The following is a 25,748-nucleotide window of genomic DNA, read 5'->3' as shown; positions in this document are numbered from 1 at the left end:
TCAGTCCAGCCCGCTCCACAAGTGAGTGCTTATACTACTACTAGTATACTCGCCCAGCCGCAGCCTACGTATATTACCATGCTTCCTCCTCCTGCAATCATCAACCCAGCTTCGCAGTCGGCTCCCAGACCAGCTGTGAGTGCCGTTACCTCACGTGCTCCGCCACTGTCAGTAGAACAGTATATGGCCCCACTTCGCCAGCCACAGATGGTCTATAGCCAAGCCCAGGTCCAATATGTGCCTCCACCTTTTACACCTCTACAGCCAGTGCTATCAGCTGCTAACACGCTGTCCTATCCTTACCCCGCCATGCCACCTTCTTCACGACAGGGCACAGCGCCTCTAGATTACAGGGCAGCGCCGGGTACAGACCTCATGGAGCTCCTAGTTGCCACATCTTATGGCCTTCCTAGACCTACTCTACCTCACTTCACCTCAGGTAAAGAGTCAGACTTTGCCCTGCTCAAGATGGCTTTGGACAATCTGCTCAATACACATGCTCACCTCACAGAGCAGTTCAAATATCAAGTCCTCCTCGATCACTTGAAACTGCCAAGCGCCTACAAGCTAGCCCAAGCCTACATGTACCGTCCAAAGCCGTACACCTCAGCCCTCCAGGCTCTCCAAGATAAATATGGGCAACCGCGTCAGCTCATGCAGAGCAAGCTGGGTGCCATCTTAAACTCACCTCACGTAAGATCTGGAAATCCAGAGGCATTTGACAACTTTGCCCTATCAGTACAAGGTCTAGTTGGCATGCTCCGCTGCCTCGAGGTTGAGAATGGCTACGAATTGCGATGCGGCTCCCACGTCGACAGGCTGCTCAGCAAACTGCCTACTAACTATCGAGACGCGTTTGTGGAGTACAGCATAAACCGAGGCATCCTGAGGACCGGCACTGATCAGACCTACACGCTTGAAGACTTCTCTGTTTGGCTTCAGTTAAAGTCGAAAGCAAAGCGCATTTCATCTCGAGCAGCTCTGATGTTCCAAGACCAGCCTAAGCCAGTTAAGGGCCAAAGGAAATCCCAGGGTCCTTCATCCAACGTGTTTTACAACACTGAGAGCCAAGCTAAGGTAGCCCCTCCAGATCCTGCTCGCAGCACAAAGTCACCCAAAGGTAAACCCAGTGTGAAGCCTTACTGCCCGTACTGCGACGCCCGTGAGCATTACCTCAGCTTATGCCCCAAATTCAAAACGCTCACTCCATCAGAGATTTCCACCTGGATTAAAGACAGAGGCTGTTGGAGGTGTGGCAGGAACCATAAACCTGAGGCATGTACTCTCAAGAAGCCTTGTCAAGTGTGCAAACAGCAACACCTGACCGTGCTCCACGAAGTGTGTTCCCAAGAGGCTAAGAAAGTGTTAATGGTCAGTGCTGCTCCCGACACCATATACGTTGACCGTCCTAGTCGTCCGCAGAGAGTCATGTTGAAGCTAGTTAAGGTGCGCCTCGCCTGTACAATGCCGAGCACTCTCTGGAAGGTTTCGCTATTCTGGACGACGAATCAGAGAGAACCCTCATCCTTCCCTCAGCAGTCCGGCATCTCCATTTAGCCAAAGAGCCTGAAAGCTTGCCTTTGCGTACTGTCCGCCATGAGGTGATCCATCTACAAGGAGCCGCTGTCTCGTTCGACATCTCCCCAGCTCATTCTCCCAAACAAAGGTACCACATCTTTCATGCCTTCACTGCTGGTGAGCTGAGCCTGTCTGAGCATAGCTATCCTGTCAAGTCACTCATGCGCAGATACCCCCACCTGCAAGGTCTTCCTCTGCCGAAGGTTGACAAGGTCCAGCCGCTTCTGCTGATAGGCTCTGACTTTCCACATCTGCTGCTGCCCAAACAACCGGTCCGAGCAGGTCCTCCTGGGAGTCCTGTAGCTGTGCGTACTGCTCTTGGTTGGACATTGCAAGGCCCCGCCAACCTCAACCTCACTGGTGAGCACTCTCACTGCTACCTCACCATGTCTCCTAACTCAGAGCTGCAGCGGCACGTTGAACGACTGTGGGAAGTTGACATAACCCCGTATGCCAACGCCAAGACTGTGATCCGCTCCAAAGAAGATCAGCAGGCCCTAGAACTGCTGGAACAGCGCACAGTCAAGGTAGAAGTGGATGGAGTAACAAGGTATGCTACTCCACTATTGAGGCGCAAAGCTAGCCTTACGCTCTGGGCTCCAAAGCACACATTGCTCCCACAGCTACAGAGCACAGAACGCCGTCTAGCCAAAGACATTGCTCTAGCCAACACCTACTGTCAAGAAATACAGAAACTTGAACAGTTGGGCTACGCCAAACCTCTACCTCCTGACACAGTAGACAGCTCCACAGAGTTCTGGTATCTGCCGCACCACGTTGTCCACCACAACGGTAAGGCGAGGATTGTCTACAACTGTTCCTACCAGCACAACGGTCAAAGTCTCAACAGCCAACTGTTGCCCGGTCCGACCTTAGGTCCTACTCTCCTCGGTGTACTTCTTCGGTTCCGAGAACACAGTGTGGCTATCAGTGGTGACATCAAAGCGATGTTTCATCAAGTTCGCCTGCTACCAGAAGACAAGCCCCTTCTCCGTTTTCTCTGGAGAGGTATGAAGAGGGAGGAGGAACCAACGGTGTATGAGTGGCAGGTTTTGCCATTCGGGACGACATGCAGTCCCTGCTGTGCCACATACGCCCTTCAGCGGCATGTGAAGGATAACAGCAGCAGTCATGAGGACATCCTACACCTTGTGGAGACTGCCTTCTACGTCGACAACTGTTTGACCAGTGTCACGAACGCTGATGAAGCCAAGACCATTATCAACCGGATGCGTAAACTGCTCTCAGCTGGAGGCTTTGACATCAGGCAGTGGGCCAGTAACACCCCCACAGTTGTTGAGCATCTTCCATTGGAAGCGAAAGCAGCAAGCACCGAGTTGTGGCTCTCTCAGCCTCGACAAGATCCCGAAGAGCCAGCCTTAGGCCTTCGCTGGAACTGCCTTACCGATCGCCTTGGGTACCGCCACAGACCAGTAGAGTATTCACAGCCAACTCTGAGGAACGTCTACAAGGTGATGGCAACACAATATGATCCCCTCGGATACCTAATTCCATTCACCACACGAGCGAAGATCCTGATTCAAGACCTGTGGAGAGTGGGAGTGGGCTGGGATGAACCGATCAGACCAGAGGCTCTGCTGGATATCTGGACACAATGGGAGAGTGAACTAGTCCATCTTCCACAAGTGGAAATCCCCCGATGCTATGTCCCATCAGTAGCAGACACTGGGCCACCCAGACGAGAGGCACACATCTTCTGCGACGCCTCTGAAAGAGCCTACGGGGCCGTCGCTTACCTCCGCACCCAAGGCAATCAAGGTGAAGTCCACATTGCATTTGTGATGGCTCGGTCACGAGTGAGCCCTCGCAAACAACTATCCATGCCACGCCTCGAACTGTGTGCTGCTTTAGCCGGAGCCCAGCTGGCTAAAGTCATTATGACAGAACTGTCACTCCCTTCCCAGCAAGTCACTCTCTGGACCGACGCGATGACAGTTTTAACGTGGCTCAATTCCGACTCGTGTCGCTACAAGGTCTTTGTAGGAACTAGAGTCGCAGAAATTCAAGAGCTCACTGAAAACTCGACCTGGCGGTATGTCAGTACCACTGACAATCCAGCCGATGACCTTACTCGTGGCAAACCCTTGCGCGAGCTCAGCCAGCCGAACCGGTGGAGCCAAGGTCCACCATTCCTCCGACAACATCCAGACTCCTGGCCAGTGCTTCAGTTAATAGAGGCCCAAGAAGCTGACGAGGATGAACTTCGGAAGACATTGTTCTGTGGAGCCACTACCTGCTCTCCGACCACGACACTCAGGTCTGATATAGATAACTGGGACAGTCTTCTCAAGGCTACCCATGAGAGCCTTCACGGGGCGGCTGATGACCAGAGCAGCCCTACCATGACCCTACCCTACCAGCTGACGTCCAAACAGCAGAGCTACATGTCCTCAGACAAGCCCAGAGTGAGTCCTTCCCTGAAGAGGTGGAAACTCTTGCTGCTGGTAAGTCCATCTCGAGACTGAGTCGCCTGCTCATGCTTGCTCCAGAGTATGATGAAGCTGTTGGCCAGGTGAGAGTGGGAGGTAGACTACGCAGAGCAGAAGATCTTGACCCAGATGCGATGCATCCTATCATCCTCGATCCCAAATCTCATGTTACGAAGTTGCTCATTAAGAAATATGACAGTGAACTGCTACATCCTGGTCCCGAGCGGGTTTTCGCCAAGATGAGGAGAAGATATTGGATCCTCCGGGGAAGAGAGTCCATCAAGCGTCATCAGCACGGCTGTGTTGAATGTCAGAAATGGCGCGCTACTCCAGTGGTCCCTCGGATGGCAGACTTACCCCCTGCCAGACTCTGCTTATACAAGCCACCTTTCTGGTCGACTGGAGTCGATTGTTTCGGTCCCTACAACGTCAAGGTGGGCCGGCGCACAGAGAAGCGGTGGGGTCTGATTTTCAAGTGCATGACGACGAGCTGTGTGCATCTTGATCTACTGGAGAGCATAGACACTGATGCTTTCCTGATGGCTCTCCGCCGCTTCATCGCCCACCGCGGCAAGCCATTTGAGATCCTGGCTGACAGAGGAACCAACTTCCGAGGTGGAGCTGTGGAGCTGCAAGCCAGTTTTGCCGCTTTAGAAGTTCCTCTTCAAGAACAGCTGGCCAGACAGCAAATCGAGTTCCGTTTCAACCCCCCTGGGTCTCCACACTTTGGGGGAACGTGGGAACGAGAGATCAAGTCGATTAAGTCAGCTCTCCAAGTCATCCTTCAGGACCACACCGTCGCCGAACCTGTGCTGCAAACTGTGCTGATTGAAGTGGAGGGAATACTCAATGCTAAACCGCTTGGGTACATCTCCTCCGATGCTGCGGATCCGGATCCCGTCACACCAAATCTACTGTTGATGGGACGCCACGACGCATCACTCCCACAGGCTGTCTATGCATCTAGTGACCTTCTCAGCAGAAGAAGATGGCGCCACAGCCAGATCCTGGCGGACCATTTCTGGTCCAACTTCATCCGTCGCCACCTCCCGGACCTTCAGAAGCGGTCGAAGTGGCACAAGGACACAGACAATCTGACTGCTGGCCAGGTGGTGATGGTGGTTGATTCGCAGCTACCCAGAGCTCAGTGGCCCATCGGGAGAGTGGTGAAGACCTGTTCCGGTTCGGATGGACGAGTCAGGGCAGCTGAAGTTAAGATCAAGGGACAGACCTACCTACGGCCAGTCGTGCGCCTTGTGCGGTTGCCAGCCTGGGAGGATGAAGACGACGCTAACTAAGTAGACTTTCCTTTGGTATTCAAATTTATTGCTAAATTTGGGGCGGCTATGTCGGAAAGTCTTTTATTTCCTGTCGTTTTATTTTGAAACTGTAGTGATGTCATTTCCTTTCCGAGCGCATCACATCCTCATTCCCGACTCCGCATTCTGTGGGATGGTGGCTCTCGTGTGCGTAACCTAAGCGAAAGTAAGTTTCATCCTGCACTAAGATGCAAATATTGCCATCAAACTTGTTTAGATGTTGTCTACTTTCACCTGTTTTCCTGTTAAGTATATTATACGCATGGTTTTGATACTTTCGTGTGTATTTCTTTAGTTAATAGGTATCACGTGACTATGTTATAAGCCTTGTTAGACTGGAGATTGTTTCCTTTACATTATTTCAGCCTTAAGCTGTATTCTCGAGTGCTATATTTCAGTTCTTATGCCCTTTAGTCCTACTGCTAAATCGTGTTTAGCCTCTGTGTCGCTGTCAGACGCACCTAGAGTGTAGTTCGGCACTCCCTGGCCATGCACCCCTCACGTGCTGGGCGCATGGGGTGCAGTTGCGCCCGCTTCCACTAGAGGGAAGCAAAGACCACCAAATCCATTTAGTATTCCTACTTTGCCTCATTAACCCTTTGTATGCCTGTATATTAGTTGTTTATGACTCTTTTCAGGTTATTCAACCAAATTATTATATTTCAGTATTCTGATTCAATGTTTATTATTGTATTGGATATTACTGTATACCTTTGTACATATTTTTTTATACTTTTGTACATTGTGATTAATATTATTTTATTCTTTGTTTCTTTTATAGACCACACACACACACACATACTTATTTGTACACCAATGCCTGTACCCAAACTTCAATAATAAAATTTGTTGGAATAATTTCTCCGTGCCCTTCTCTCTGACCGGAGCACTGTCAAAGGAAACTGTCAGACCAGTATTATCCCCTTCAGAGTGTCCCACTCTATCACAGCATAACTATAGATGTGTTAAAAAATAATGAGAATATATATACATATATATCCGAGTCCTGATCGGGAGGTAACGTCCGATTCCGATCGAGTCTGAAAACACGTGATCGGCCCGATTTCCGATCACGTGATCGGATCGGGACATCCCTATATATAATACAAAAATTCACAACTGGTTCCCATACAGGCAATAATTTTTTTTATGCCAGGTAAAACAGTGTGGTGATATAAATGTATTTTTATTTTATTTTAAATAATATACATTATATATATGTTATATATATATATATATATACTGTATATATTTATAAAACGGTTAGTTCCAATCCTTGATTCTGATTGGTCAATAGCTGTGCTTTATTCACGATACGCGTCATAATCTGAAGACCACGCCCACCAAGGGGAAAAAGAATCCAACCGTCTCCATTGACTTTTATGTCCTTGTCACGTAAAATAAGGACAGAAGATGCAAGTGCAAGAATAAAGGTTTATTGAATGAACACGTAGTCAGAGATATAAAGCACACAGTTCGATGGTCCCTGGTAGCGCAGGATGGCAGATGGGCAACCCGGATCCCGTGGTGTGAACAGGTGAGATGATATCCTTGAATGATAAGTTGACGGGAACACCAAACGAGTCCGCAGAGTGAAGAGACGAAACAGGATCCTCGGAAGACGACAGGCAGAACGAACTCGACAGGAACACCACACCGGGAATCAGGAACACCAACGAAGAAAAAAAGAAAAGAAAAGAAGAAGCTACTGTGCCTATTATTGTTGTATACAGCGCGCAAGGTTTATGCGCATGCTTTAAGTCTTCTTCTCCGTTTTTAGTGTATGTCTGTGGCAGAATTACAGCGCCTGGTCTGGTATAGGATACTATAGGCTATAGGCTACATCGTTTTGAGTCGGTTTCAGTGGTTTCAGTGGTTTCGTGTGTACGCAGATATTTCTTGAGACGACGCCATGTTTACGGATTTTTTTTTTTAACAAAAAAAAAATTGGATAGGGAAAGCTCTGGCTTCGTGTGGATGTGGCCTCAGTGTAGGACAGTTTGTCAACAAAATGCAAAAAAATAGTATATTTATAAACATCGCTAAACAAAGAGTGAATAAGAATTTAAAAAGTAATGACGTTTTTTATGTTTTTTATGCACTTATTTTGTTGCAATTTCACCAAAAACTTATAATTAGGAAATACACACAACACGCTAAACTTATATTCTTTATATGTTAAAAATGTTGTAAAAAAACGTATTATTCTTATATAATAAGAATAACAATATGATACATTTATATTGCGCTCAAAATGATTTAGATATGGAAAGAGGAATTCTTCTCAACTACCACCAATAAAGTTTTAAAATTCTTCTTTAGAAAATATTATATTTTGATGATTCTGCAAGTTCAGCAGACAGTGAGGTTCGGGTTTGTTCCGATCAGAGCTCGTGAGTGGAGAGCGCATTTCTGAATATTCCGCTCCGCTCGTTCATTCCGCAGGGTCCCTCGCTCAACAGATGTCCTGTTGCCTGGTTCGAAAATATGTGGAATAAGGGCTGCTTCCGACTAACATTTTTTTTTTTCTAGTCGACTAGTAGGCTAGTTGTTCATTTAAGTAATTCGTGGACAAATCGCCCCTTTATATTAATTTAATTAGCCTACTTATATAGCCTACAGGATAATGAGCGTTTATGTAATATAGCACTCAAGCGCACAACCGCACGCATAAAGCTTGCCACAAAGAACCGGTAAAAGTAATGATTATGAATGCGTCTAAATGTGTCTAAATACGCTGTGAATGTGAATGTGCATTATACGCTGAGTTTCGGTTCATTTATGAGACGAACTCCAGTTCACTCGCCAGCGCCTCCAATGTCGTGATTGTCTGCTATATTTACTTCTTAAATCCAGGCAATTGGTTCACGAAACATTGATTAAAATTAAGATATAATCCATACAAAACGAAATTCAATTTAAAGAAAGGCAGCTGTTCTGTTTGAGGTCTCTGTGAAAGTTTTAAAGCAGTCTTTTAGTGCCGCTTTCAGTGCGCTCACGTCCATAACCGTAAACTGACACGTTGTTTTTTCCCTCATAAATGCAAACACGAAAATTAAAATAAAATGAATATTATAATGTTTTTTTGTTGTGTCAGACAATGATTACCAATTTATTCTCTCATATCCAGTTCACTCGCTGGCGCCTCCAATGTCGTGATTGTCTGCTATATTTACTTCTTAAATCCAGGCAATTGGTTTATGAAACATTGATTAAAATTAAGATATAATTAATAAAAAACGAAATTCAATTTAAAGAAAGGCAGCTGGGCCCGGTTTCCCGATAACGCTCACTCTTAGCGCGCTAAGAGAGCTCGAAAGATATATCTTACCAAAGGTGTTTATGTTCCTAAGTGTGTTCCCCGAACCATACCTTAGGAAGCTGCTTAAGATATTCCTTCTTACTTGCGACGTTACCCGGCGCTGTCCGTGGCGATGCTGCTGAATTGTTTGATATCGATGGCTCGACAATCAATTATTCTCTCGTGCAGGGGCTGTTTATGTGAGAAAGCGGTGATCTTTATAAATTAAGCACTTCAGAAATAGTTGAAATTGCAATTTATTATGATTATTGGATAATATAAAAAAAAAATCCAAACTATAATAGCCTATAATAGCCTAGCCTACATATTTTAAAATTGTAACATATATTTTTGCATATTTTCAAAAATGTACGTGCCTTCTTCTCTTACCCATTTTTGTTCGCTGAGGTGGAGCTGCGATGAAATATTGTTCTTGTAAATACTTTCCAGCATTTCAGTAATAAAAGTTTACATCTTGCGTACAGTGCTCGGCAGTGATCAAAAAGGATTTAAACCGTGAATTTTGAATCTCTTGTAAACTCAGAGATGTGGATTCAGACGGCAATTAAATTACCACACGACCTGTTTGTCAAAAAACTGAAGGTACTAATTTGGCCAGGGATTTTTACGCGGGTTGGGTGAGAAAAACACTGATATTATGGATTCGGACGGCACTAAAATCACCGACTTACCCCTGTAAATGTTTAAAATACCGGACGAGCCCATGAGAAACAATATTAGCGTCCGAATAGGACTTAACTGACAGTAGCCTATGCTTTCACTGGCCTTTAAAAGAGCGTTTTAATTAAATTAATAATATTGTACTGTATAATAATATAATTAGTGTAATGACAATTTTATTCTTTGCATGAAAACACTTGAATTAGCCTAATTTAATACTGTCTGGGTGTATTAAAACTTCAGAATTATATTCATATAGATCTGCAACAGTGATAAGGTAAAGCTAAGAGTGGTCCAGACCAACCTTACGAAAGTATGACTTACAAAAGATATACTTAGCGTACGAATGTTTCGGGAACCGTCCCATAAGGTTAAGAGAGAGGTTAAGGAATAGGTTAAGAACTACTTAGAGATAAGAACGCTTTGGGAAACCGGGCCCTGTTCTGTTTGAGGTCTCTGTGAAAGTTTTAAAGCAGTATTTTAGTGCCGCTTTCAGAGCGCTCACGTCCATAACCGTAAACTGACACCTTGATTTTTCCCTCATAAATGCGAACACGAAAAATAAAATAAAATAAATATTATAATGTTTTTTTTTTGTTGGGTCAGACAATGATTACCAAATTTCTCTCTCATATTGCTCCTCATAACCACTGAAAACGGTCAAAAAAATCGAACCAAAAGTCAAATTAATATGGACGGAAGTTAAAAGTGGTGGGTACAAAATGACTCGTGACGAAATCTGGTGGGTGCGTACCCACCGTCCCCACCGAAATCGACGCCTATAGGGAAACATGATAATATAAAAAGTACTGTACAGTAATGCAGAAAAGCGCATTACAACCATGTTAAAGCTATTTAAAACGTTAAGATGCAAAAAGGAACTAAAGATAATGATATTGCGCAAATGCTCTCGGTCTCTTCAAAGGTCTTCGCAAATTATTGTGTTATAAGACTCAGTTATCATACATCATGTCTCTTCTACTGTAAGTACACAGAAAAAAAAATAAGACAAATGATGCGCGTTTGAGTCGGATTTTTATGAAGAATATGTGACTGTTTATGTAACTGGCAAAAGAAAACATTGTCTTCGTCATACTTCGTCAACTCAGTATGGCCACATGAAACACGACTGCCATCTACAGGTTTTAGTATTTCCTGCGTCCAACACCTAATCCCCCTTCTGCACGATCCCGCAGAATTTCGGAAGTGCTCGCGGCATTCTTCTCTCTGAGACGCGCATTTTTAAAGGCCACATCTGTACATTCGTGGATTATGCCGAATGTGTGAATAACAATCGAAAAGACTCAAGAGAATGGTTAACCCTCGGGAGCTTTGCTTTTGCTACAGTGACTGCTACTAGCAATTTGCTAACGTGCTAGTTAGCTAGTAGACTCACCGAAACATTATAACACCTTTCTCGTCGACTAGCGTGGACAACGCCGACCATCTCCCCACTTGCGTAGTTGAACCCCTCCACATGCCCAGACTTGAAGTGGTTTTCACCACGCTCAATGATTTTGTCCTCTCCCTGAAAGAAGGCGGTGAAGTGCACCAAAGACACAGCCATGTATAGCGGGATCCGTGTGCTAGTGGTGGTGACGTATATCAAACGTGTCGAAAGCCACGAAGAGTTGTAGTCCACAAAGTGCTCTCACACAAAGTCTAACCGAATCAAACTTATACCCGCTAAATTGTAGCATTCTTCACACGAAAAATTATATTAAAAATTCACAGACAACATATGTTCACATTCATGGCTAAATTCAAACGGGACCAGAAAATAATTATTTTCTCACATTCACTTGCATTGACGATTTTTCAACCTAGAGGTCCAGTGGGGTTAGCGGAAGGGGCGGGACTTACCAGCTCTATGACCGCTTCACCCAACAGTTCTATTTATCACTGCGCCCTTAGCAACACCCTTAGCAACCACACGTCTGTGATATGTCAACCAATATGTCTGTGAGTAGTGTCACTAGTGTCACTAGTGATTGACAGGGAATCCATGTGTCACTCAAACTGACTGGTCAGTGGGTGTCAAATGTTTTTACAGGGGGAACGTCTGTATGGGGGAAACTGTTGCTGATTGTATTCCTTTGATTGTTGGGGGTGAAATTCACCCAAGCAGGTATTAAGTAATGTTGACACCATGAGTGTCAAAATCGTTGTTGTTTGATCAATAGGGTAGCCTATATGTTAACTGAGTCAAAGTATTTGAGTCAAGACATTCAGGAATACCATTACCCCTACACCACACTGGCTATATTCATTAAAATAACATGTCTGGGGATGTTCTTTTAAGTCAAGTCAAGTCAAGTCATCTTCATTTATATAGCGCTTTTAACGATGTAGATTGTTTCAAAGCAGCTTTACAGAGATAAGCGTATAATTTAAGGTAACAGAGATTGTTTTGGCTTTATAGCGGTTCTTTAAAAAAGTTATTTTCTAGCTAAAGTTAGTTTTGATTGATTCGCTTCCGTCGCAACGATCATTTGTTATTAAATTAGGGGCCGCTAAGACGCTAAGCCGCTAAGAGATACAGATATTTTAATTTATAAAGGTTTGAGGAATAAAGTGGTTAAGGAACTGAGATTAGCCAAATCACGTTTTTATCTTCAAGTAATAAATGAGACTAAAGGTAGTAGTAAAGAAACCTGGAAAAATATTAATAACCTCATAGGGCGAGAACAAACTCACACAAGAGATATACATCTCAGATTTCAGGGTAAGAAAATTGAAGAAAATGTTGAAATTGCCTCAATTCTTTTTTTATTGAGTCAGTCCATGAGCTAGGAAATTATTTCAAAAAAAGAAAACTTACTATACATACTAATAAAGGTCAGGGTTTAAATTTGGTGACAACTAATGAAGGACAAGTTAAAAAGATCATTTGTTCTTTAAAGAATTCTAAAAGTAGAGATGCTTTTAATATGGATAGTATGTTAGTTAAGAAACATTTAGAGACTTTAACCCCCCCAATTACACATTTAATTAATCTTTCAATTACACACAGCTGTTTTCCTGATAACTGGAAGCATGCAGTTATCTCACCCATCTTCAAATCTGGAGACCGCTATGAAGTAAGTAATTATAGACCGATAAGTATATTACCAGTACTGTCAAAGGTAATGGAGAAAATTATCATAGAGCAGCTGACAACGCATCTAAATAACTGTAACCTTGCTTTAAATCACATGCAATTTGGCTTTAGGAAGAACTATTGCACAGAAACAGCCATTTTGAACTTCACAGAAAAAGTTAGAACACAACTTGATAAGGGAGGAGTTGTTGCCGCTGTATTCTTGGACTTGCGTAAAGCCTTTGATACAGTGAATCATGATGTCCTTATTTCCAAGCTTTCTAATTTTAAATTTTCTGCACAAACACTAGCATGGCTCTCATCTTACTTGTCAAATAGGATGCAGTGTGTTAGAATCAAAGATGCACGCTCCAGCTATATGAAAAACACAATGGGCGTGCCTCAAGGATCTGTATTAGGTCCTTTACTTTTTAGCCTTTATATTAATGATCTTCCACAGCACTGTCACGGTGTTGATATACAATTATATGCCGATGACACTGTTTTGTACACCCATGCAAAAAATGCTCAGCTAGCAGCTGAGAAATTAAATCATGCTATGCAAGGTGTTTGAAGAATCTTGTCTTACCTTGAATATCAGCAAGACAAAAGGTATGTTCTTTTGTAAAACTAAGGGGCAGATTCAAACTGCAGACATTTTTATTAAAAATGAATTAATTGATATAGTTACTGATTTTAAATATCTTGGTATAATTTTAGATTCGAATCTTAACTTCAAGAAACATATCAAGAAAATGACAAAAACAATAAAATATAATTTGGCAAACTTTAGACAGGTTAGATCGTCCCTCCCTATGGATGTAGCCAAAATATTTATGCATGCTTTCATTTTTTCACACATTTCGTACTGTATCACCTGTTGGGGACAGGCCAGTGAATCTGCCATTAGACCTATAGAATCATTATATAAGCAAGCTATAAAAATCCTTGATAAAAAGCCATTTCGGTACCACCATTGCAAGATCCTAGAGAAACACAATTTATTGAGCTTTGAAAATTTTAGACTCTTTTCAAACTTGACTCTAGTGTATAAGATTCTACATGGCCTGGCCCCTGCATGTTTATTGGTTTTTGTTTGCAATCGTCCAGCAATTTCTGTAAAATCTACCAGAATAGCGTCTATTTTTGACTGTACCATACCTTTTTGCCGTTCAACTTTTAAACAATCTGCCTTTTCTTTTAAAGCCACTACACAGTGGAATGCAATAACTGATGACATAAAGAGCTGCAGTTCCATTAAGAGTTTTAAATCAAAACTGAAACCTTTTCTGAAGACCACTCAAATATGTACCCACTGACATTGATGTGGTGCTGACAAAATGTGTTTTGTGTATGTGTGGTTAGGGGGTAGGTTTGAGTGTAATTTGTATGTTTTTTGTTTTTTAATGGACTGCAGATGTAAATTAGCCTATGGCTAACTCTAGTACAATGCATCAAATGGTAACATTTATGTTGGAAATTGTACATGGTCCTTAATAAAGAAAAATAAATAAATAAATAAGATGACACCGTTCTCTCTACACAGACTTTAAACGCGAACCTGTGATAAAACGCTGATGGTGCTCACATGCGCATTAAGAATTGGTTCTATAGTTATGTACGTTTGAATATATGTGCACAGGTTTGTAATTCCCTACAAACCAAGCCTAAACAAAGTACTGGTCTTTTCTTATAAATTTTAATACAGAATTTTATTTTATTTTGTCACTTCGGGGTAGGTACACGAAACGAATTTTCCCGACAACGCCTTATCTGTAGAGTGGTAAATGTGTGTGTGTGTGTGTGTGTGTACCTCAGTAGGATCAGTAGTACCTGAACTTTAGGTTTTATGTTAATGCCTAAGACAAAGAATCAGACACGTTCATCAAGCCAAAGAGGCCTAATTACCCACACATCCCGTGCTTTATTCTTCTCAACAAGAAAAGGTGTCGTTTCTTCTAGAACATCTGTATCTGTTTCCCGACGCCTATAGGATCAGTGTTAAAAAGACAAAGAATCAAAACATTTATCTAACTCACAGTGAAGGTGTTTGCGAGTGGAACTGGCGGGGGAAGAGTGCATCCTAAATGGGTTTGTTAATGGGTTTAGGACAGTTGCTTAGGCTAGCCTAGATGTTTAAAGAATGAAACTTCATCAAAAGCTTTCTGGTGATTCTCTGGGCTCGCACACAAAAACATCTTTTTAGTGTATATAAATTTGGTTGTTACTTTTGTTATTTTAGTATTTTTTAAAGAAAATGTTTTATTTTTTAACCCAACCCATAGTGTGTGTGTGTGTGTGTGTGTGTGTTGTAAAACAACAAATTTAAATATATTACTACAAAATTCTGAGTAAAATAAGACACACAGGGATTTTAAACGTTCAAACATTTTATACATTTGTTTGCCATACAAAAAGCAAGAAAAGTTGTCTATTTCCTTTAAATAAAACAGACTGATGACCAGCATCTTTTATTAGTACTGTAGCCGAGCAGTTTCCTCACATGAGTAAAACACAATTTTCACTTAGAAAACTTTTTAAATGTATGCATGTACCTTTTTTTTTCTTTTGACAAACCTACATTTCAAATTATACCTGTGTGTGTGTGTGTAACAACCACAAAGGATACATGTTGACGTGTAACCCAGATTAAAATAGCCATAAATAGATTATTGAATAAATAACAGTAAAAACACTTTTGAATACCCTTACGAAACAAAAATATATTGCAATATACTAGAATTTATATTGCAATACATTAGAAAATATATTTCAATGTATCAGAAACTTCCTCATATTTGAAAATATATAGCAATATATGGATGGACAACCTATTGCTATATATTGATTCATATATTAAAATACATTGATATACAAACAAAACTGTATTACATTATTGCATGTATGTTTATTGAAACAAAGTATTTTTTTATGAGTTAAGCAAGCTCATGGATAGGTTTACAGAGAGGTTGATTAACAATAGTCCAAATCAAATTTTTGCATGACATTCATTATATTTTACATTATATAGCCATATGGATGGACCATATATGGCTATGTATTGATTCATATATTGTAAAATGTAGATGAGAGTATTATAAATTAAATTATCATTAACAGCAGCAATTACAACATTTTTTTTTTGAGTCCACTTTTTATTCTCCCACATGACATTTCATCCTCAACATTTTATTCCTCCACATGACATTTCATCATCAACATGACATTTCAGTCCTCCACACTGCAACGTGGAGGTATACATGCATAAAGGTTGGTATAATGTGGCAGATCAACTAACATACATTTCCTGTTGAATTGCATCACATCAAAAACCTTTTTCCTGCCCTGTAACACTCTTTTCAAGCCAACTACATTTTCTAAATTTAGCACTGAACTGTGTGATTTGTCATACTGTCTTCCAACAGCAAAACATTTTCTGTCATCAAGTCTCTCTACCACAATGTAATAATATACAGTGATTATATGTCCATTATCCAACAAAACAGTGAAGCTGTTCCTTTTCTTTACTCTAGTGAACTGCTCTGAGTAATACAGTTCTCCTTTGACGAAAGTTCTACTGAATATTTTCACAATTGTATCCGTGGTGACTGAAAGTTTCTCTCTCATAGCCAGTATCTCTTCGTATGTAAGTTTTCGTACATAGTGTAAACCAAGGGTCACAACTTGATCTGCTTCTCTTTCACACTGTTTCAGCTTTTTTTCACCAGTCAAGTTGTTATACAGCTGTATACATCTAGGCACAGCATTTCTCAGTGCATTGTTTTTCAAAAGAGGCAACACTTGTCTATATGTGAATTGTTTCATTATTTGTAAGGGAACACACTGGGTGCCATGAAACATCTTCAGTATCTCCCCATTAAAAGACTCAAAAATATATCCTGAATGTGCCCACAAAGGTCCCCAATTTCTCACAGAGTCCGGCAAATGAAGACATAAATGTACGTTAAATGACACATTTTCCTTTCCATACAGTGTTTCAAACTGTTTGACAAACTCAACAACTAGTTTTTCACATCTTTTTAACCCCTCTGATGTGACAGTGTCCTTACATAGCAAGAACATGAAGGTGACAAGGATTAACCAGTGCTGGTAAAATGCATGGGGTAGTATTCCCTTTAGCACAAAGATGCTATAAAAAAGTAACCAGTTCTGCCATTCACTGGCTTTCCAAAACGTCCTTTGCTGAAAAGAGCGGGGCACTCTTGTGATATTGCAAGGTGGTTTCATTCTCAAGAGTTGTTTGTCGAGCTCAGGAACACGATTACCAATATAGTATGGCTCCTCATGGTGTTCACTATCCAGCCACATGCTTGTCATTTGCCGAACAACTCCAAGATGTACATTATGCATATGGTCAGGAGGCATTCCAGATATGAGGTCAAAGTGTGGGATGTTGACAAGACATGTGGGCCCTTTAATGCCCCTCACAGATTGTGTGGTACGCACAGCCTCCCTTGCATCATTTAGGGTTGAAGCATGATCCCTTTTGGGAACTTCTTTGTATGGATAAACCCTAACAGTTCCATTTCCCTTTGGAACTTGTTCACCAGGATGTAGGCAGAGGCTGCACCCATAATGACCATTAAATTGGGTCATGTTTTGCAGAATGGGCCTGGCAACTGAATCACACATCATAACAGCTGCTATCACTCTACAATCATTCACAATGTTGTTGCTGTGTAACTTGAAGCCAACAGTTGACAATGACTGACACTCTTTTGTGAATGGTTTTAAAAATGTATTAACATTTGGCTTTTTAGTACCAAACCATAGGCCAAAAAGTAAAACATTCTCTTTACGGACAAGATAAGGAAGCTCGTTTACCATCCCTTGTAATGGCCAAATTCCATACTGGGATGATTTGAATACTGGAACTCCATCACAATTTAATGTTAAGGAGAATGCATGAGGACTATCTAGTGGGCCGCCATCTTTGTTCAGATTATGATACATTTTACCACAACATATGTCATCATAATCGTCTGAATTACATGTGCCATTTCCTGACTTAAGACAAGATGCAATATCTTCTCTTTGAAGAAGATGTTCCAGTTGCGTTTGGATGGGTAAGTATAGGAAGAAATTTCCATTCTTCAGTGAGCTGTTTCTATCCCATGTAGAGTTACATATAGAACACTGCCCTTCAGTGACTTGGTCGCCGATGTAATATTCACAGTTGGGACAGTATATGTGACATTCTAGGTGACCTTGTATTGGTTTAAGCTCTTTTAAGAACAGATGCTTTGAAGTTAGAACATTTTCTGGACAGTGGATATTAATCAAATCTAAAAGATCAGACAGGGCCACACCAGTAAGTGAGTGTCTCAAAGCATATGAAAGGATAAGTAAAAAACTCTGAGCTTTGGTTAGTTGTGAGCCTGTGTAAAGTGGCTCATCATTTACTGGAGGAAACCTTTCATTAATGCCTACTCCCAAATGTGATTCTTCATTTACTGACTTGTCAGTGCTGTCTTCCATGGGAAATTCTTCTCCACTGCCAATGGATTCAGAGTCAGTAAAAGACTGCCATAGTGGTTCAAACACACCAAAATCAACACTGTCCTCAAAACTGAAGATTGATGACTCTGTTGTTTGGCTCAAATTTGGTGGTAGTTCATTTGATTCAGGGTCTGCGTGCAGGCTCTGTAATGGGAAAATACAGTAAGTCCAAGGCATAGTTGACAAGCATAAACACTAGGAATTTTGCACAAAATTAAAACTTGACAAAAATATTAAAGATGTGGCATTGTTGTATACAGGGTAAAAATAAGGCTTAGGTTAATTTTAAAAAAGGCTAGGAAAGCGAAATAGTTAAAGTTTGAAGACACGAAAATCAGATCACTGCACTGTTAAAATTACTTACTGTAATGTCATCAACATCATCTGCATTTTCAGATCTGTTGTCAGAGGAATCCTGATCCAGGTTCTGCTGTGTAAGAATAGAGAAGTCTTAGAGGAAGTGCTTTCAGTGAAATAGTCAAACACAGAAAACAGTAGATTAGTAGTAGTAGCAGATATTAGTAGATTACTTACAGCAATCCCACCACCATCATGTGCAACTTCTGAGCCACTGTCAGAGTCGTGGTCAGAGGAATCCAGATCCAGGTTCTGCTGTGTAAGAATAGAGAAGTCTTAGAGGAAGTGCTTTCAGTGAAATAGTCAAACACAGAAAACAGTAGATTAGTAGTAGTATCAGATATTAGTAGATTACTTACAGTAATCCCACCACCATCATGTGCGACTTCTGAGCCACTGTCAGAGTCGTGGTCAGAGGAATCCAGATCCAGGTTCTGCTGTGTAAGAATAGCAATTGCAATTGGGTTAATGTTATCTGATTTGTCCTTACCCAATTCAGACAACAAAACTTTGCTTTTACTGATATTTACTGAGAAGCACAAAAAAAACATTATTTTGGAATATTTTTGAAAATGGAAATATAGTGTTTTGGAAAATAACTCTTCATATATATATTCTGCTGGTGTATGTTTGATATGCATTATAATTAGGCTGTATTTCATATATCAATATTTAATAAATCCTAGCAAAAAATGTACTCTAAGGAACTCTCTTAAAAAAGGGAGGGCGATAAGTGTCCAATGCTGACCGCCTGCAAAGTGGATGGCAAGATAAGATTTTTCCACCAAATGCCTCAAATGGAGGGCTTTCCAATTATCCCACTCAACATTTGGTCTGACCCAGGACTACTTATTTGCTCAATTTTCTTAACAGATAGTAATCAAGAAGGATTACATTTCAATTAACTGGTTATAAAATGTGGCCATTTAGTGCAGCGTACTGTCTAAGGTCTACAAAATACACACAAAAGGTCATGTTCATGACTCACCGTTTCCTGGTTTGACTGATGCATGTTGATGGCCTCAGTCAGTTTCCTGCGATAAGAATGAAAAAATGTCCTTATTTTAAATAATATCTATTGTCAGAGGCTGTCCAGGGCGTAGGGTGTGGCAAGCATTTTTTAATTTACATACATATATTTTTTTTCTACTTAACTATAATTTCGTTATTTTATTTTGCGACATACTCAAACTCAGCTTGTACTGAATCGTTTCAGAGACTTTGACATGTTTCCCAAATGACATCAGAATAATATCTGAAATTTCACTCACCAAAGCGACATTATCATGTAGTCACTTAAAGGGATAGTTCACTTTAAAATGAAAATTCTGTCATCATATACTCACCCTCATGTTGTTTCAAACCTGTTTGAATTTCTTTCTTCTGCTGAACAGAAAGGAAGATATTTAGAAGAATATCAGTAACCAGACAGTTTCTGTCCCATTGACTTCCATAGTATTCCTACAGGTTTGAAACTCATACAGGTTTGAAACAACATGAGGGTGAGTATATGATGACAGAATTTTCATTTTAAAGTGAACTATCCCTTTAAGGAAGATTGTCCACGGCGCTTCCTCTGACTTTCACTTCACTTCTCTCTCTCCGATGACAACACTCCAGATAACGCATCCAAAGTCCAACTTTCCAAGAAATGCTCCGTGCTGCTGCCTGCTGTTTCATCAGATCTGCTCTCATCTGACTCTCTACCCTGCTCACACTGACAGCGGCGCAGGCGCGATCTGAATGCGCCACTTCTATTGGATCTTACGGGTGTCAGTCACTACAGCACAATCAGTGATTGGTTCGGATCATTTTACTGACTCGGATCTTTGAATCTCGTTCAGCAAAATGAACGGATCTTTTTTCAAGTCATTTCGTTCATTATAGCTGGATATAAATAAAATGTTACATGATACATTCCCCAACACATCTAGTACCTACCTATGCAAATGTTGATTATATATATAAAAAAAAAAAAACTATTATGAGAAACAGAAATAATGAATTGCTTGGCTGGGTCTGTAACTAACGTAACTTAGTTCACCTCTCGTGTCATCGGGTGATATCGACGTTGATATAGTCCATCGGCACAAGCCTATTTGCGAGCCAGTGTGCTACATGCTAGCTACGTTTAGCTAAGCCGCAAGCTTGTAAAAACCCACACGAAACTACAACAGTAAATACAGAACAACTGTTTAATAACCGTTTGAACCCTCGATCAATGTCGGTACCACTTTGTTTGCTGCTTGCACGATCCGTTATGCGCATGCGCAGATGATAATCCTGTTTACGACACTGCACGATCCCACGCTTGCGCACCTTTGCACCGCGCAAACATATTGCGCATGCGCATAACCACCGCTACTCTGCGTCTGTGTGTACGTGCCTCAGCGGTGAGAGGAAAAAAAAAAAAAAAAAGATGAAGTTTGCGCTAGTGAGCTGGTCAAAGGGGAAGGATAAAGATGCTCTCAGTATAGTCCCCGTAAATTGGATTGTAAACTTCGATCCTGAAAACTCTAAAAAGGAGTATCTTATCGAGTGCCGCAGCATCGGTGGAAAGAGGCCTACTAATGGGTGGCCGGTTGAAACAGCACACATTTTGCAGTTGGCAGGCAACTACAGTGCTTTTTTATATATATTTTTTTACTTGGTTAGTCATGGAACATTATTGATAGCAATTATCCTGTTGAGCTTTTGCATTATTGGCCAAGTAACGTTCGCTGTAGGCTATTAGCTAGCTTCGGGACAGTGACGAGCTAGCTAACGGCCGTCACGTGAGTCCCGCGCTTAATTTGAACTTTTAAAGGGCCATAGTCACATGAGTATGAATTTTTATTTAGAAGTGAAACATTAATTAAACACATACTTTAAAAGTCCTAAATTGAAGATTGTCAGCTAAGATTTGGGTTAATAAGAATACTTAACTGTCAACATTGTCAGCCAATAACATTGTACAGTGAAAATCAGTTTAGCGGCTGTACATGACAGCAAAATTTAACGTGTTAAAATGAACAGTCTAAACTTATAAAAAAGCAGGGGGAAAACGATACAAAAAACTGTAAAAACAGCACAAAATTTGACAGTAAAATACAGTATTTGATGTAACGTAAGCCACATAGTTTTGTTTCTAGCCATTAAATTCTGTCTTGCTACTATTTCTTACTAACAGAAAAGGAGTCTACACTTAAGGTTGCTGAGCAGAAACTCTTGCAAGAGGACCTACCAAAAAGCAAGAAGAGAAAGAGGGTACCCAACAAACTTTACCTTGACACACAGGAAGAAACTGTAGAACAAGTTGCAAAAAAGGTAATAGGGTTCTTTTCATGACAGCTATTTTGATAATATATTTTTACATTTCTGTCTGTATTTGTACATTTCTGACAATGGTTAGCACTGTCGCCTCACAGCAAGAGCCCAGCAAGCAATTTTGTGTTTAAAAGATGTCTAATAGCCATCCAAACACAGCCCAGACGTCTAGGCTAAAACAAGGCAAAATTTGGGCTGTCAGTGAAAATTTAATAGACCAAATAAAACCAAACACCTTGTAATCACTGTTGACTTTGCGTATATGATGGAATATCATACATCTCGCAAGTTATTTTGGCAGAAGCGACATGTAACCAAATTCAAGGTTATTTTGCCTAGAAGTGTTAATCATTGCTGGACTATATTGGGTCTATAGTTAACCTAGACGGTGAAATGATGGCTATTGCTTGCTGGGAGGGTTCTGGGTTCAAACCCGCTGGCTGGCTGGGGCCTTTTTTGTGTGGAGTTTGCTATTCTCTCTGGGTACTCTAGCTTCATCCCACAGGCCAAAGGTTGCATGCATGTTAGGTTAATTGGTGACTCTAAATTGCCCATAGGTGTTTGTGTGTCTGTATATGTTAGCGCTGCTGGGTTGTACAAGAATGTTCCTGAAAAAAAAAAAAAAAAAAGGAACTATAGTACTACAGCTATGAATTTTAAACAGAGTCTAGCCATGGAACCTATTAAACTTAATGATTCATTTTAATCAGTTTTTGGTTTCATTTTCCTAACTTTTGTGTGTATTGTTTCATACATAATTGATTTGATCATTTTTACCCAACAGAAAAACTACAGACTCATAGCTGCAAGACAGTCTGAATTAGAGGTTCTTCCCCAAGAAGAACCTGTCCTCAGCCCAGTGGGGACTGCTTTAGAGGCACTTGAGGAGGAGATCAGGGCCCTCAGGGAAGAGAATGAAAGACTGCAGGACCAGCAGAGTGTAGGATCTTCTGCAGCCAGTAAAGATCTTGAGACCCAAGTCAAGACTTTACATAAGGAGAACGCCAGGCTACGCAAAATGGCAGTTAAAGGCAACTATCTCTTGTAGATTAAAATAGTGATTCTTTTAGATTGAATAAATCTCTGTCTCCTTATTTTTGGTGTTATTGTTAGAGATGTAACATTTTTAAGGGATATCTACTGATGTAGTATAGGGTTCCCTGTAGGAAAAATTTAGCCTAGGGCTAAACACTGTAGCGCCACTGAGGCAAAATTGGTCTGGCAGAAACCCTGTAATGCTTTCAGAATTCCTCACCAACACATTTTGCTACACTTTGAGACACCAAAAAATGAGCGGAGGTGTATTTTGTTTTTTACATGTTATGTATTTACAACTTGTTTGGAGTCCTGTTGTGGTAAATTCGGTGGGCCATATTTTCCAGAAATTCCATCACTCTTAGCAGCTGTGAGGACCCTCATTTCGGACAAGATCACAGAGAGCTCAAGCAATGGAGGTGAAAGCGAATATGAGGCCAGTGTTGCTCTACCATCACCTCCTCAACCCACATCTCCCAAACCAACATCAGTAAGTACATTTTTGTAATGGTCAATTAAAAACATAAAACATTCTGTCACTGGTGATTTTCTTTGTTTTTATTCTGGTTTGTCTTTCCTTCTTACAATTAATTAGGTGCCACTAGGGAATGATGACTCCACCAGAGTGTCTGCCCATTGTTGGGAGACTGCAAAAGCACAACCTACAGCGAAAGGAATGGTCCGCACCCTCCTGCTGGGCCTGTTCAGCATTGATGTCCTACTGAAGTCCAACCTGACAGGAGGGGTCAACAAGGTCGATCCATCTGCAGAGAGACGCCAGCCTCTGGACCCCAAGAAGCTTACAGCTTTACTCAGTAAGACAATAAGAATTTATTTTTAATGGATTAATATATTTTGCAAAGTTATTGTAAAGGGTAACAAACACTTTAGGACTGAAATGTACACAACTAATAGCAAAACAGATGGACGAATAAAAAGCTTTAACAGCTTTGATATTCTTTTAGATATAAAGCGATTTCTCTATCTAGTCAGAATACATCAAACATTTTTTAGCATTAAAATAGATCCCCTGTAGCAGCTTTAAAATCCCAGCACCAGCACCAATTCACCTCCCATAGGCATACGCTTGGCTACGGCAAAGTACAGTTGCTTTCACTGTCCACAATACTTCCTGGAAAACAAAGTGGATACAGTAGTATAACCTCCTCGCTCTAAAAGCCTCTTGGAGAACCTTCCTAACTCCTTCCTTGGTTCCTTGAGAAGCCAATAATGATTTCAGACTGAACTATTTACAGGTAACCCACTGAAGAGCGAGGACTAGGCATATAAGAAAAATATTACCAGTATTAGGATCCACCTCATCTTTTGCAACAATCAGAGGCTAACATTATGGATGTCTTTCTTATTTACAGATGCAGTTGTTCAGCAACACCCAGGGGCGAAGATTCCAGACATACGAACAGCCATAAACAAAAGGATCTGTGAGTTAAGACACCAGGAGAAGAAAAAGTCCATGGACAACTGAAGGACTGGCCAAGGCTGGCCAATCAGAGTGGGTCTTGATAAGTTAGCATGCGGGATCCATAACACTGCACTAAAGAATTGTTGTCCTGTTTTTTTCCACTGAGGGATTGTTCTGTTTTTGTTGCACTGAAGATTGCACTTTATTTTATTACAATGAAGAATAGTTGTCCTTTAGGAAATGTTTTATTAATTCTTTTAAGTATTTTTGTTCATTTATAGTTGTTGTTGCCATCTATTGGATCACATAAAAATATAACATATAACATGTTAAAAAAAAAAAAAAAAAAATGTATAGCCTGGAACTAATTATGATATGGCATATCCCTACCAGCAAACCAGCTTGCCGTTTGCCAAGCACATTATGTACAGATGGAACCATGGTGACATGCCTTTCATTCTGTTTGTTCTCAGGTCACTGTCCCTTCAGCTGCTGTTTTTTAAATAAACTTCATTCAGTTAATGTGAACTATATTGATGTCTTATTCAATCTATTATATTTTAAAATATATGACAGACATTGTACATTAGATTATTTCATATTTACCATGTATACAATATATAATATGATAATTATATATAATATATTATGTAATATAAATCAGTATATTTTTCAACATATTTAAGACATGTTCCCATATAAATCTGATTATATTATCTTGTACACTGAGGTATATTATCTCATATAATTTTACATATATATTTACATATATATATAATGCCTCTTCCAATATATAATTTCATATAATGTGGGATATATTTCAATATACATAACAATATATTAAATAGTATAATAATATGTATTTATTCAATATATGAAAACGGCAATAATTGCAGTATTGTCCCATATATTGCAATATATAACTTGCATATATATAATATATTATTATATAATATATCATATGATATATTACTATGTAAATTTCACAATATATGGAGACACATGAAATATATTGTCACGTAATATATTGAGAAATATATTTTTGTTGCGTAAGGGTAAATATTCTGATATTAGAAATAAAGTTCATGATTTAGTGTAATAAATAGGATTAAAGATATTTCGTTTCAATATTGATTCTTACAGGAAGTTTTGTCACTTGAACTTGTCAGCCAATCAGAACGGTGGGTTGCGACTTCCGAAAAAAAAAAAAAAAAGAACGCTCGGGAGAGAAGGACGCAAGCTGAATGAAAAGCTAGCTAAACGAAACAGTGAGCAAACAATATTTTTCTTTGATTTCTAAGTGCTTTGTGTTATATTCTGTCTGCAAAGGTAGACTGTGGTTTATTTGGACATTTTATAGTAAAGAAAAACCGTGTGTTCGGATTGTTCGGAGCCACGTACCGCTGGCGAGCCTCCCACATTAGGAAGAAGAACCATCGGATCATCTTCACGTTGCATCCACGAGATTCATCCACATTACAGATAAGAACAAGTACTCTTTCATCGGATCTGCGTATTTTTGTTGCAAGAGGATTCTTTTGGACTTTGATTTGCGGTAAGCGTGGACTCATTGAAACCGAAACTGAACTCATCTGCTGCCACGTGCTCACGTGGAAGTCGCTGAACTGCTCGACTGGTCGCTAGCAAGGTTGAATTCATTGACTGTTTTACACGGTCTATAATTGAATTGCATACTTGA

General features: G+C 40.5%; 2 protein-coding genes across 5 annotated transcripts in view; one reads left to right on the top strand and one right to left on the bottom strand.

Annotated features, from left to right (window-relative positions):
* Window positions 1–6,824: 6,824 nt before the first annotated feature.
* LOC311089073 (uncharacterized protein) lies at window positions 6,825–24,527 on the top strand. The gene is made up of 6 exons (XM_084123514.1): window positions 6,825–6,884; window positions 21,455–21,591; window positions 22,376–22,622; window positions 22,974–23,116; window positions 23,222–23,441; window positions 24,000–24,527. The coding sequence occupies exons 3-6, from the start codon at window positions 22,610–22,612 to the stop codon at window positions 24,110–24,112; spliced, it is 489 nt and encodes a 162-aa protein (XP_083979640.1). The 5' UTR covers window positions 6,825–6,884; window positions 21,455–21,591; window positions 22,376–22,609; the 3' UTR covers window positions 24,113–24,527.
* Window positions 15,397–25,748, bottom strand: part of LOC311089072 (uncharacterized protein) — a 37,658-nt gene continuing 27,306 nt past the window's right edge. Inside the window, exons 3-7 of one of the 4 annotated variants that reach the window (XM_084123510.1) lie at window positions 19,274–19,319; window positions 18,645–18,719; window positions 18,463–18,540; window positions 18,293–18,358; window positions 15,397–18,072 (exon numbers count right to left, since the gene is read on the bottom strand). In XM_084123510.1, coding sequence (XP_083979636.1) covers window positions 15,637–18,072; window positions 18,293–18,358; window positions 18,463–18,540; window positions 18,645–18,719; window positions 19,274–19,297 — 2,679 coding nt within the window. In that variant the 5' untranslated portion in view covers window positions 19,298–19,319 and the 3' untranslated portion in view covers window positions 15,397–15,636. Of the gene's footprint in view, window positions 18,073–18,292; window positions 18,359–18,462; window positions 18,541–18,644; window positions 18,720–19,273; window positions 21,467–25,748 lie in introns of those variants that run through there. The other 3 variants (XM_084123513.1, XM_084123512.1, XM_084123511.1) reach the window with 3 other exon arrangements.

This window comes from Abramis brama, assembly GCF_963993115.1.
Source record: "Abramis brama genome assembly, chromosome: 9".
NCBI lineage: Eukaryota > Metazoa > Chordata > Actinopteri > Cypriniformes > Leuciscidae > Abramis > Abramis brama.
Note: the sequence above shows the minus strand (reverse complement) of the source record. Positions and strands in the feature narration are given on the sequence as shown.

What these genes read in the sequence shown, in the direction of transcription:
- LOC311089073 (XM_084123514.1), top strand. An exon ending in CATCTCCCAAACCAACATCA is followed by an intron (nt 23,117 to 23,221) that starts GTAAGTACATTT and finishes ACAATTAATTAG; the next exon opens with GTGCCACTAGGGAATGATGA. An exon ending in GAAGCTTACAGCTTTACTCA is followed by an intron (nt 23,442 to 23,999) that starts GTAAGACAATAA and finishes TCTTATTTACAG; the next exon opens with ATGCAGTTGTTCAGCAACAC.